The sequence below is a fragment of the Hemicordylus capensis genome, chromosome 5 (genome assembly GCF_027244095.1).
Source record: "Hemicordylus capensis ecotype Gifberg chromosome 5, rHemCap1.1.pri, whole genome shotgun sequence".
Classification (NCBI taxonomy): domain Eukaryota; kingdom Metazoa; phylum Chordata; class Lepidosauria; order Squamata; family Cordylidae; genus Hemicordylus; species Hemicordylus capensis.
In genome coordinates, this window is record NC_069661.1 from 49,326,226 (window position 1) to 49,340,520 (window position 14,295).

The 14,295-nt window shown below is 42.7% G+C and overlaps 1 protein-coding gene across 1 annotated transcript in view; it reads left to right on the forward strand.

Moving 5' to 3' along the window:
* Positions 1–14,295, forward strand: part of HSPA4L (heat shock protein family A (Hsp70) member 4 like) — an 81,322-nt gene that overhangs the window by 11,725 nt on the left and 55,302 nt on the right. Inside the window, exons 3-6 of the mRNA XM_053258613.1 lie at positions 89–229; positions 3,144–3,266; positions 5,133–5,232; positions 13,114–13,247. Of these exons, the coding sequence (XP_053114588.1) occupies positions 89–229; positions 3,144–3,266; positions 5,133–5,232; positions 13,114–13,247 (498 nt within the window). The remainder of the gene's footprint in view (positions 1–88; positions 230–3,143; positions 3,267–5,132; positions 5,233–13,113; positions 13,248–14,295) is intronic.

Below are 14,295 nucleotides of genomic sequence, written 5' to 3' on the forward strand. Positions count from 1 at the left end.
ACTAAAATTATTGCAGCACTGTTAAAGGGCAAATGGAGCATTAATATAAAAATGGAAAATTGATAATGGCAAAATTATACTTCAACAGATGGTCACAAACATTAAGAATACATTACATGGATTCAAAAAACTGCATGGGAGAGCATTTGATGATCCATTTATAAAAGCAGAAAGAGTCAAACTGCCCTATGAGCTTCAGAAATTGCCTAATGGGAGCGTAGGAGTAAAGGTGAGTTTTTTTCAACCCCTGATGCAATTATCCATGTTTAAACAGTTGGGATGTACAAGGAATAATGCTTAACAAAGTCAGATGCATGTGACCCCTCTGATTCTTCTTGGCAAGTGTTAAATTTAAAATTCTGTAATGAAGATTTGTTGATTGATCTTGTATTTCCGGAAATTATACAAGATCTCTGTTATTAAATAGAATCAACTTTCACAAATTCTTTTCTGAATAGTATACTGACTGAGCCCTATTCAGATATTATGTTGTATGATTGTGCAGATGTCTGTACACATTGTGTGAATGACTGTATCTTCATTTATTTTAAAAGTGAACCTGCATATAGGTTCCTCAGTTGCATGGTACAGATAGGAAGTATACTGCTGTACCTGTGTTCAACATTATATGAATAACTGTACCATATGTACAGATCAGTACCTGTGTACGCCGTACACTAGTATGGGTGTTGAACATAATGTGTGGATAGGCTTTTGTCTGTAGTCCTATTCCATTGGTCATAACTATCTTTGAATAAAATTGACAGGTAACAGAAAACATTTCAGTCAAAGAATAATTTATTATTTAAACTTATCAACTGTATTTTTCTCTGATAACTTTTGGTTTATATGGATAAACCAACAGAGATTCAATTTTGTGACTGAAGTGACTGGTGAGCAATCTTACAAAGATAATGGACCAAAATACCTCATAAATGGGGCAAATCAATAAGTAATGAGGTAAATCCTCAACCACATCCTCTCTGCAAATACATAACTTCAGACTGAGCACCTGCTGAAATATTGGGTGGGGCGGTGGGGGAAGAGTCCTGCTGAGTGGAACCTTGAGATATCTGGTAAATAGCTTTAATAATTATGATCAAATAAAGTCATGTAGCATCAAAGGGCTGCTCTAACTTCTGAAATGCAAAACGAGAATCATGCCATTTGCATAAAGCCAAATTGATCATCTATTTGTGTCAGCTGTATTGAGGGGAAGTTACTGCCTTTTGTTCACAAATAACATAATATTATGTATAATAATATATAATATCAAATTAGACGGGGATGAGAATATAACCCTGTTTGACTGTTCTTCATACTATGGTATTCCTTGTCAGTTGCCTACATAAGAACAGCCCTGCTGGATCAGGCCAAAGGCCTATCTAGTCCAGCATCCTGTTTCACACAGTTGACCTATCAGATGCCTCTGGGGAGCCCACAGGCAAGAGGTATGTGCATATCCTCTCTCCTGCTGTTGCTCCCTTGCAACCGGTATTGAGAGGCATTGTGCCTCTGAGGCTGGAGATGGCCCACAGCCACCAGACTAGTAGCCATTGATAGACCTGTCTTCCATGAATTTGTCTAAGCCCCTTTTAAAACCATCCAACCATCCCATGGCAAAGAATTCCATAGATTTTGTGCTGTATGAAAAAGTACTTCCTCTTGTCAGTCCTAATTTTCCCAACCTTCAGTTTCATGGGATGATCCCTGGTTCTAGTGTTGTGTGTGTGAGAGAGAAATTTCTTTCTGGCCACCCTCTCCACTCCATGCATAATTTTATACACCTCAATCATGTCTCCCCTTAGTCGTCTCTTTTCCAAAGTAAAGAGCCCCAGATACTGTAGCCTAGCCTCATAAGGAAGGTGCTCCAGGCCCCTGATCATCTTGGTTGTCCTCTTCTGCACCTTTTAGGAACATAGGAAGCTGCCATATACTGAGTCAGACCATTGGTCTATCTAGCTCAGTATTGTCTACAGACTGGTAGCAGTTCTCCAAGGTTGCAGGCAGGAATCTCTCTCAGCTCTATCTTGGAGAAGCCAGAGAGGGAACGTGGAACCTAGATGCTCTTCTCAGAGCAGCTCCATCCCCTGGGGGAATATCTTACAGTGCTCACACTTCTAGTCTCCCATTCATATGCAATCAGGGTGGACCCTGCTTAGCTAAGGGGACAAGTCATGCTTGCTACCACAAGACCAGCTCTCCTCTCCTCTCCTCTCCTCTAGTTCTACAATATCCTTCTTAAGATACGGTGACCAAAGCTGTACGCAGTACTCCAGATGTGGCCGCACCATAGAGCACCTAGTTGAAGCTGTTTTAACTTTCACTTACGTTGTCAAAGTGCTTTAAGAAAAAGCAACAGCCTAATTACCATTATTTGAAAGCTTTAACCATACTCTTGCTCTACTACAAGTCAGGTGGTTTGACAACATAATATGCAGATACCCTGTTCTCCAAAGGGTATATTTTATCTGCTAGGGACAAACAATTTTCACTTTAGCCTGATGTTAAAAAAATCAGCCCTCATCAACATATACCTAGCCCTCTAGATTGTGGACCTAATATTTTATGTAGAGTTTTGCCACTATGCCCAGAGGTGCACCTAGGTAATTTTGGAGCCTAGATCTAAAGGCCTTTGGAGGCTCCTCACCCACCCACACAGTATTTTTAAAACAACCACACCACCTGAGACAGACTAAAACGGATTTGGAGGCCCCCAGGGGGTGTGGAGGCCCTGGACTTCAGCCCCAAAGTCCAGGGGTAAAAGCGCCTCTGACTATGCCAAAGAGACTTAATGGTTAGTTACTGGGCTCACCTTTATCACCATCTGGCTTTAACAATATTTGGAGCCCATCAAGTTAGATTATGAGTGTAGATGTATGATACATGTGTCTCTCGCATTCATATAACATTTTAGGTATACGTAAGACACGTACCACATCTTAGTTGTATCCTGGAAACACCATAGGTACTCTGTGTTGGGCTATAGCACCTATAATATGACTTGGCTACTGAACATCATGGCAGCGTTTTGGAATGTTGCCTTAAAGGTTAGGAATGTATTATGGTAAAAAGTGCCACTTCCGTTGTACACTGGGATTGTGTCTGCTTACATCGATACTACTATTTTTCTTATGTTGTAGGTGCGATACTTGGATGAAGAGAGACCATTTGCGATTGAACAAGTTACAGGCATGCTGTTGGTTAAGCTTAAAGAGACATCAGAAAGTGCACTTAAAAAACCTGTAGCAGATTGTGTAATTTCAGTAAGTTGATGTCAAGATACTTAGTGTTAAAAACTATAGAGAGGATCAAAATGTGAGCTGTTTTCAAAAAGACAACACTGTGTGATAAGATTGTGTAAGATTGTAAGGTAATGTCTTAAGAGAACACTGCTTATTTCACTTCTATTTTATGTCTGCTCTGTACAAGTGATGAGTGTGGTCAAGCTAACCACCCTCTGATGTATGAAGAAACAGTATGCAAAATACATAATCAGAAGCAGTAAATTCTTCATTCTGTCTAGAATGAATTGCATTGCTAGAAGTTACACCTTTTTATTAAGTAAACCGATAACAGCTAGAACAAAACATTCTATGGAGTCTTGGACAAAATTCCAGCCAAGAACCAAACTGACAACTGATTCATTGTATCTATTTCTGTGGGTATATTATAGTCTAAACCAGTGTTTCTCAAACTTTTTGGAGTCAAGGACCGCTAAATTCTTCGTGCAGAGTTTCAAGGACCGCTACATTCTTCATGCACAGTTTCCCGGACCAGCAGTTAGTAAAGGGGCTTCAAGTCTATCTATCTATCTATCTATCTATCTATCTATCTATCTATCTATCAGACTTCTGTACTGCCCAAAACTTGCATCTCTGGGCAGTTTAGAATGAAAATAATATAAGCATTAAAATAATTAAATTTGGAATCTTTTGCAAACATGGAATATTAGGAGTTCTTAACCTTGGGTCCCTCAGTTAAACTCCCATAACCCCCAACAACAATGGCATTTGGCCATTATGGCTGGGGATTATGGGAGTAGAAGTCCACCAACGTCTGGGTACCCAAGGTTGAGAACCCCTGAATCTAAAAGCCTGGGTGAACAAATTTGTCTCCAGTATGTCTGGAGTGGAGGTGCTTGTGATTACTCAATGGAGAGGGGATGTTGGGCCACTAGAAAAATTCAAAAGCTACATGGGGCCAATAAAAACAACATACAAGCAAGCCCCACTGATGCAAGAGGGAAACAGCGTTCCCTCTCAAGGCACCTCAACCACAACAGGCAGCTCGGTTTCAATCAACCAACCTTTGGCTGCAAACAATGAGCATGCAAGAACCAGCAGCCCTTCAAGTGGCGCCACTGCCATACTTTTTCCTCCATGCCCCCGCACCGCATACAGTTTGAAGCTGTAAAGATAGGGAATAAGATAGCTGTAGGAAGATCTCAGCAGCACGTGGAGGCAAGGCACAAGAAGGGTCCCATGCCTCCGTGATACTCTTCCTCTTCCGTGCCATGTGCAAAATTGAGGAAGTGAGTGCCTTGATTTCAGTTGGGGGGGGGTTGATTCCCAGTCAGGGACCGGCACTTAACCCTTCGGGGACCGGCAGCGGTCCAGGGACCGGTGGTTGAGAAACACTGGTCTAAACTGCTGTTACATAAGTTCTCCTGCAAATGTCAGTAGACTAGTAGATTTTTATTACTTTCTTACTTGAGTATAAAATCTTTCTAGTAAGTTATGAGTTTGATCTTTTGAAATCTAGTTTATTTGTTAATACTTTTGGTTTGATTGTTTGAATAAACTTACACATGCAGTCAGATGCTAAGCACAAATATGAGTATCATAACAGAGGAACTCATATACATTCAATCAGTGTAGCTAGGCTAAAATTAACTATTGGTGATTTAACAATCGTTATGTAAACAAATTGTAAATTAGACTATTAAAGATGGAGTACTGTGAGTTATGGGTGTAAATTTATTAAATGTAGATCTTTAAATTTACAGTGACCTACCAAAGAAACTTATTTGCAACAAAATAAGATGTATAGAATTCAACTTGCTTGTATGATATTTGTTTGCAAGCAGAAGTACGATGAGGCTTATGTAATGGGAAAACATTTTTCAACAGATTCCATGTTTTTTTACTGATGCTGAAAGAAGATCAGTAATGGCTGCTGCACAAGTAGCAGGCTTGAACTGCCTGAGGCTAATGAATGAAACGACAGCAGGTAAACTTGTGACTTGAATAATCACCATACAGTATAGCGTTTTGTTCATGTAAATTTGATTTCTAACCCAAGAGAGTCATGGTGTGTAGCCAGAGCAACTTGGAAGATAGCATACTACCATGGGCTGGTTCTCACAAACAAGGCCCAAACATGCAAAGAGGGGTGGAGGTGTGCCGAGAGCACGTGTCCACCTGCCCTGACATCACTGACTTCACATTCATTGTCCCAACACAATGTCAGGGCAACCTTCAACTGCATGTGTTTAGAGGCCATACGGATTAACATTTCCCATAGGCGATTGAAAGAGGCCCTGACAGTGTGTCAGAATGTCCTTCAGTGAAGTCAGGGCAAGCATGCTCTTAGTGTGACCCCGCTTCTCTTTGCATATTTGGGCTGTGTTGATGCGAACTGCATAGTGACACAATTTGGAGGCAGCTTACAGTGGTGGTGGTTGCTTGCAGAACTTTCTCTAATACAGACTTAAATGATAAGACCAGGATCTACAGAACTATGGAAGGCTGAAGTAACACTTTGGAGTTGTAGCGGATTTAATCCCAGCCTTTGTCTCAGAGCAAGCCCACGTGGGGGAAAGAAAAAAGCTGCATCATTCTCTCAATGTTTACTCAAAAAAGGCTGTTCCTTTAAAACGTAAGCTATTCCTTTGGTGCTCGCTGCTATCATGCCCACTTATTAACAGAGTTTATCTCCTCCCCCAACCCCCCAGTGTGGGTGAAATTTCTGGGAAACACTCCTTATTCTTTAACCAATGGGAAAATACAAAAACCCTTCCATGTGCAGCCAACATGTGATGAGAAGACCTGGTAGAGTTGCTAAACAGTCAAAATTGAGAGATGTTGCACCAGAGTAAAATCCATTTTCCTGAGGTAAAAATCCACTCAGAGGCAGGTAAAATACAAAGAACAAAAAGAGAAAAAAATTATTCAAAATACTACAAACTGCTTTCTCAGCTTTTAGTTACAGGTAACAGAAACACTCAGTACTTGCAAGATTACTTCAAAAAGCACCCTCATTATATTGGGGCGGCACACTTCAAAAATGGTGGTTCCCCAGTTTATTTTTATTTTATTTTATTTTTTTACATTTTCTATCCCATTCTTCCTCCAAGGAGCCCAGAGTACTAAGTACTACATACTTAGGTTTCTCCTCACAACAACCGTGTGAAGTAGGTTAGGCTGAGAGAGAAGTGACTGGCCCAGAGTCACCCAGCAAGTATTATGGCTGAATGGGGATTTGAACTCAGGTCTACCCGGTCCTAGTCCAGCACTCTAGCCACTACACCATGCCGGCTCTATCTGTTGTGTTCAGGGGTGTATCTAGGGTGGGGAAGGCAGGGCACGTGCTCCGGGCACCACTTGAAAGGGGGGGGGGTGCCATTTCTTAAAATTAATTTTTTAAAAAAAGTCTGCCGAAAACAAAATGGCCACTGTGCATGCTCAGATGTCCTCTGTGAGGCCCTAGGCCATACCAGGCCTCACAGAGGCCATTTGAGCATGTGTGGTGGCCATTTTGTTTTCAGCTGCCATTTTTTAAAAAAAAAAAATTAAAAAAATGGTCACTGCACATGCTCAAATGGTCCCTGTGAGGCCCTAGAGGCCAGCATGGGGGAGGGGAAACCTTTGCAGACCACCCCCTTCCCATGGCTTTTAGGAAGCCCCTCGAAGGGGCTGCAGGTAATTTTTTAAAAAAAAAAAATTAATATAATATAAGTCACTGTACACATATTCAGATATGTGACTTGTATGTGACCTTCAGACTTGTATTTTTCAGCTGATATTATGGTAAAGTTATCTGAAAGATGGGTGTCAGATGTTTGGACAGGGGTCGCAATTTCAATGCTTGCCCTAGGTGCTATTTTCCCTAGGTACGCCTCTGGTTGTTGCAAAGTACACAAATGTAAGAAAATACAAAAAGCACCTTTGAGAGTCTACAGAGACTTTTGAAACACCCTAGTTGGAAAGAAAGGGCATAGGCTCAGTTTCTTTTAGTTTGTTATGTCACAAATAAAAACACAATAAACCAGTTGTAAGGATTTGCAAAGCACAAAAAGAAAGAAATCTAATGCAAGCTAACTAACAAACTGTTCCCTCGCTAAACCCTTCAGAAGCCCAGATGCCTGGCTTCCTTCCCCCTTGAAACTTCCCCCAAACTCCAGGAGAAATTTCAAGCTTCCTGCAATCCTGTTTTTCAAGGATCTGCAGATGTCCTTCCATGAGAGAATTCTCTAGGCTAGCTTTTGACCATGAGGCAGCAAAAGCTTCATTGCTGCTCCTCCCTAAGCCTTCCGCCCATTCTCTCTCATCCCCCTCCTAGCTCCTTTCGAGAACAAAGACACGCTTCTCTTCCTTCCGCAAGGCCCTCTAGGTCCTGCCTACTGTGTGCTGAGTGGCTGTTCCCTAGACTGTAAGTCAGGACAGGGTTCACTTCTGGTTCACACTTTAGGGTAAGGCAGGGCCAATTGCTACAGGAGTCTAGCCTAAATAAAAACTACTCCTTTGGAATGCTTTCAGCAAAGAGAAAACAAATATTGGATGTAATTACTTGTATGTAATTTTAGACATAAATGTTAATGGCTACACCACCAACCATGTGGTTTAAAATATATATTCTCTGTTCCTGGATGTTGAGGACATCTCTTAGTGGCTTATCATTCCCACGTACTCCTAGACAGGACTCTGTTAATTGGTTAGAAAGCTTTAAGAGCCTGGGGAGGATAATCCTGCTTGGTTCTTTTAGTCCTGGGATTGCTCCAGGCAGACCTCTCCACCTCTTTCTCTGTGCATCATGATCTCTCTCTTCCAGCTTTTTTCCTCTTTGTGCTTCAGTATTTCCACTTTTTATCCCTCTCAGCCTTTCCTCCTTGTACATCTTAAAGCAAAAAAAATGATACTTTGGCTTTCCATCCCATTTTTGTACTTCTTTCCCTCCTCTCCTCACCATTATGGAGCAGTGTCTGAGGGTATGGAACATCCTGGTGCCATGGGGAAAGAACCTAGGGGGTTTCTCCACTCATACCAGAGCACCAGGAGTTCTCCCAGGAGAGGCAACACCCTTGGGACCCTCACCGCACCAGAACACCTCCAGCCAGGATTACCCATCGGGTCTCCCACCTCTGGGCCACAAGACCCACTGCAGAGCAGCACAAAGAGAGGAGGCGAGCTGCGGTGATGCAGGCCAGGCCTCAATCTCAGCCCTGCAGCACACCTAGCAATGCTGCCACCTCTTCGACCTCCACCCCATCGTCTGGCAGTTCCTTGGAAATGCCAGCAGAAGCATGTCAACAAGCCGCCACCTTGCAAGCTGTGGCGGTTTTGGCAGGAAGGTTGGGAGCCACATAGCAGCAGACCCAAGCACCCTCCTCAGTTATCAGGCCTCACTCCTTGACCCAAGCACCACTCAGTTCCATGGAGGGCCAGATTCTGCAGTCCATGCCTTGGATGGAAGGGGCTACACCAGCTGCACCATTGCAACCGGTGAGATACAAGCTTGTCAAGCTCTTTAATGCTGTCCTTCCCTCTGACCCCTCACACAGCTCGCCCTCCCCTGCAGACTTTCCTACTGAGGTTTCCCCAGCATGGCAGGCTTGGTTTCAGAAGACACTATCACTTTCTTTACTCCAGGCTGCTGCTTAGTCCGAATCTAAAAAGAGAGAGACAGGAGAGAGCAATCTTCCTCTTCAGAGTCTTCCACTTCCGCTTCTCCTAAAAAGACAAATAGAAAGCAAAAGCACACAAAGAGATCAAAATCTCAGTCGGCTAAGTCTGTTGGCGCACCCACAGGTCCTGCCCCAAGAGACATAAGCGTTCATTCATCTATCTGAGTATTCAGAGGGAGAGACATTGCATTACCCTTTCCAGAACCATTTATTAACACCACTGAACAAAAGTGGCAAATGCCCACATCTAATAGAAAAGCTATCACTGTGGCAAATAAATTCTATTCTTTTCACAGGAAACTTCTGACCTCAAAATCCTGCCTGCCCCCCCACCATAGATGCCCCCATAGTGTTGCTGTTGTCAGGCTCACTGCTGCCAAGGGATGGTGAATCTACACTAAAAGACCCTATGTGCAAACGTCTGGAAGCCTCTCTGAGGCGGTCACATGAGGCCTCTACTCTAGTAATACGCTCCTCTGCAGCAGCCTCCCTGTTGGCTAGAGCACCTATTATTTGTCTAGAGGATTTACTGCAGGGCCCTCGGCCTGACTCCAACTGCCTTAATGAACAATTGTTAAAGATTCAAAAGGCCCAAGCCTTTGTGGGAGGTGCCACTTTAGAATCTTTTTGCTTTGCTTCCAGGGCCTCCACTTCTTCAGTGGTGGGCTATTGAAACCTTTGGTTGAAGCACTGGCACATGGACTCCATGTCCAGAGCTAACTTGGCATCAGTTCCCTATGATAGCACCAGCCTATTTGGGGAAGAGACACTTAAGGACATATTGGCTGCATTTTTTAAAAAAAAGCTCAACTCAGCCAGTACTCACCTCACTCTGTTGGTGAACCGCATAGTGCCAACTCTCCAAGGGAAAACAGTTCCTGGACCCACTACGGGTCATAGTTACCACAGATGCCAGCAATCTGGGACTGGGCACCCATTACCTCCAACTTTCTGCGCAAGGAAAATGGTCTCCATAGGAGAGGGCACAGAGCATAAACTGGCTAGAGCTGCAAGTGATTCACCTGGCGTCGCAGGCATTCCACCACCTGCTGGCTCAAAAACATGTCCTAGTCAGAAAGGACAATAACACGATGAAAGCACACACAGACAGAGGGGGCATCAGATTGAGGTCTCTAAATGTGGAAGTGACCATGTTGCTGAAATGGGCAGAAGTATACCTGGCATCCATTACAGCACACCATGTGAAGGGAGGCCTCAATTTGATTGCCGACTGGCTCAGTCTCAAGGAACTACTTCTGGGGAAATGGTCACTCAACCCAGCAGTGTTCCTACTCCTCACAGAATGCTTCGGGACTCCACTAGTGTACCTGTTTGTGATGCTCCACAATGTGAAACTGCCACGATTCTTCTCCTAATTCCCGTGCAATGCAGCAGAAGCAGTGGACACATTGTCAGCCCCATGTTCCCTGGGCCTCTTTTCTGTACCTCTACTCAGCTGGTTCCTCAGAAAGAGATGTCTATCCCAGGCCCAAGTAATCCTCATAGCTCTATTTTGGCCACAGAGGCCATAGTTCGCAGAGCTGCTCAGCCTGGCAGTGTTGGAGCCCTGGACTCTTCCAGTTTCACAAGACCTGCTACATCAAGTCCCAGTACAGCATCACGATCCAGGCTGATTAAATCTAGCCATCTGGAAACTGAACAGGGACTACTGAAGCAGCATGGATACTCCAACAAAATCCTCAACACTCTTTTGGCATCCAGATGTGCTTCCATTAATAGGGTGTATCAGTACACCTGGAGGACATTCTTCTGTTGGGCTGCACAGCACTCAATTCCAAAGGGGACGGCGTCAATGAAGCACCTACTTCAGTTTCTCCAAGGAGGTCTAGATCAAGTTTGCTCAGCTTAGACCCCCACAGCTGTTTTTAGACTATAACTCCCATAATCCCCAGCCGTGGCCAGTAACCAGGGATTATGGGAGTTGTAGGCCAACACCTGAAGGAGGTCCGAAGTTGAGCAGCCCTGATCTGGATAAAGGTTGAAAGGCGAACACACTAAAGCACCAAGCTGCTAGTTAGTGGGACTCATATCTCACATCTCTACTATGAGTGTTCATCACCATCCTCACCTCTGCTGTTTCCTTAGGGGCGCAACACTCTTATCTCCCCCCACAGTTCATCGATTTCCCTCATGGAATCTCCATACAGTCCTTCTCATCCTGCATTCACCTCCACTTGAACCTGTCCGTTATATCCCACTTTGAATCCTATCCTTCAAGTTGGCTTTTTTGGTGGCAGTTACTTTGGCATGCAGGATCTCTAAATTACAGGCTCTGTCTGTCCACAAGAACCTCTGCGCCTTCTCAATGGGTTATGTCCAGCTGATCCCTGACTCCTTTTGTTGCCTGAATGTGTCTTCTTCCTTTCATCAATCACAAGATCTCATTCTGCCACCCTTCTGTCTGAAACACGTCCACCCCTAGATGTTCATAGGTGTCTGAAGGTCTATATCCAATGTACCACAAATTTCAGATCCATGGAGGCCCTGTTCGTTTCCTTCCTACCTGTCTATGGGAAAACAGGTTTCCTCTGCAATCATTGCCTGATGGATAAAGGCATTCATAGTGCTAGCGTTCGAAATGCAGAACCTTCACTTGCCAACCCGCATCCTCGCTCATTCCACCAGGTTGGCAGCAACATCAGCAGCCTTCATCACAAACACACTAATACAATAAATCTGCATGGTGACCACCTGGAGGCTTCCTCCACCTTTACCACTCATGTTACGATGTTATCTATGTCTTTTTTTCTTTTTCTTGGCCTAAAAGAACTGGGTGGGGTTATCCTCCCCAGGCTCTTAAAAGTTTCTAAATATGTTAACATAGTCCTGCCTAGGAGCATGTGGGAAGGATAACCCACTCAGAGATGTCCTCCAATCCAGCAGCAAGAAGCAGCCTTCACAGTACGTGACCAATGCTCTGATCCAGTCAGAGAATGCAAGATTTGGCTTATTACTTACAAGCCAAATTAATTTTGCTGATCCATTTTAAAATATAAACTTTTGGTTATCTTGTTAGGTTGAGGATGATTTTTGACTGTGCGATCAGATTTAAATACCCATAACATGGAATGAAGCAGTAGGAGTCTTACTAGATTTTAAAACAGACATGTTAATTGTCGCAGAGAACCACCATGCTGTAACAGTTTCCCACAGAAATAAAATTTTAAAAGATGGTGGACACCTTGAAGAGTGATTTGTATACTTGAGCCCTCTGTTCATCTAAGATGCATGTTTTCTCAGTCTTCTAAGCAATAGTATCTAGGTGTATTGAGGCACATAGTTTTGATATGGTTTTTAGTCTTGGACACTTTGCGTTCTCTTGCTAACCTTCAACAACTTTTAATATAGAAGTGAGTGCATGGAACTTCAGTCTTTTGTGTGTTAGTGTTAGCTTGGCAATATCTTATTAATTTTGATAAATGTCATATACTTTTCAGTGTATTTTTTTATTAAATCTCCGGGGGAATGACTTCTTGAAATACAGAGCATAGATAGCCTTATAAAAGCTGACAAAGCTGATTTTGATATTTGTGGAATCAGAGCTAATCAGCCATGTTTGTTCTTGCAAGGCTTTGCAATAAGTATTTGTGCTAAGTACTGGATATATGTGCCTTACACTGAAGTCAGTGGTAACTTAGATTGGCTTTGGAGGAGGAAAAGGAGCCTGTCAACATGGGTTTGGTAACAAGAATGTAAATAATGAAATCAGATTCCCTCATTCTTTTTATGCATTCTAAAGGCAATTTTAGAACCTAAAGTAGTATCATCCCAAAGCACACTGATTCACATACACTGTTAGCATTTTGGGGTGGAGAACTTGCGTTTTGGGCAGTATAGAAATGTATTTATCTATCTATCTATAGAAATGTATCTATCTATCTATTTGATAAATAAATAAATAAATGAAATAGTATTTAGTGATGAGGTGATATATTACATAATGGTACACTACCTATTATTTTTGAGATAATCTGTTTTATTGTCTTGTTTTTAACGCATGTTTGCAACTAAGCATGGTGGCATATGGATCCTGTATATACTCTTTGAAAATAGCTTATTCTAATTTAAGTAAAGGAGACTGCTTAGAAGAACTTGAAGATTGTGTGTTTGCTAAGTTTTTTCATAACTAAAAGTTATTTTTAAACCTACTCCTGTTTTTACAAAACGTATCTTACTCATTCTTGCAGTTGCACTGGCCTATGGAATTTATAAACAGGATCTACCAACCTTGGAGGAGAGACCAAGGAATGTGGTCTTTGCAGATATGGGACACTCTGCATACCAAATTTCCATTTGCGCTTTTAACAAAGGAAAACTGAAGGTAATTTGTTGTTCGTATCTAATCCAGAAAGGTAAAGGACTGGAAGATGTTGTCACAATTACCAAGAATCCGCATGCTGTGGGAAAGGGAAACCTGTGACTTGCTATAGCAAAGCAATACTTCATATTGTGACTGTTCCCTCTGATTTATTTGTATCTTCCATTTCTAATAATGCATTGATACTTTTGTGTAGTCCACTCCTTTGCTGTTATATCAGCCAAAGCTCCTTTTATGATGGAGACACTAACCAACATCTAGACTATAATTCTGCTGATGTGCCAGCACTTTCTGTTGCGCAAAGGAGAAGGCTGATTTTTCAGTGATCTCACCTCCCCTCTGCAGCCACATGTGCCTTTTCATTTTTATGTTTATATCCTGCTCTTCCTCCAAGGAGCCCAGAGCAGTGTACATGCTTTATCTTTATCATCACAAAATGGTAGGTTAGGCTGAGAGATAAATGATTGGCCCAGAGGCACTCTGGGTTTCATGGCTGAATGGGGATTAGATCTTGGGTCTCCTCGGACTTAGTCCAACACTACATCATGCTGGCACTATGCCCCTGAAGGTTGAGGAACCCTCAAGGAAATAGTTTCAGGAGGCCCAGAGAGCTCCAGAGGGAAGGTGAGATTACCTTTCCTCTGCTTGCATAACAGAAAAACCCGATGAAGCTCTAATCTGGATGTTGTCCAGTACTATTTTCCAAAGCTTTTCTGTATTCTTTAATGGTCAGAGAATATAAATCTTCTGCATCCTTATATTGCTTTTTGGCACTCAGTGGATTTAAGAAAGTCCACTTTCTTAAGGCACAGGTCTTAGTGGGAAGATGTCAAGGATCAACACCTAAACTGCATGCATTTCAGCTCTTACTTTAGCTAAATAGGTTGTCTCTATTTTATAACAGACAACTGAGCTAGTAAGCATTTTAGACATATAAAAATATATGTATTCTGAGAACCTATAGAGCAGCATTTCTCAACCAGTGTACCACGGGCACTGGCTGGTGTGCCACACTGCCTCCCTCTGTGTCAGCTGCTTTTGGAGCTCCCTC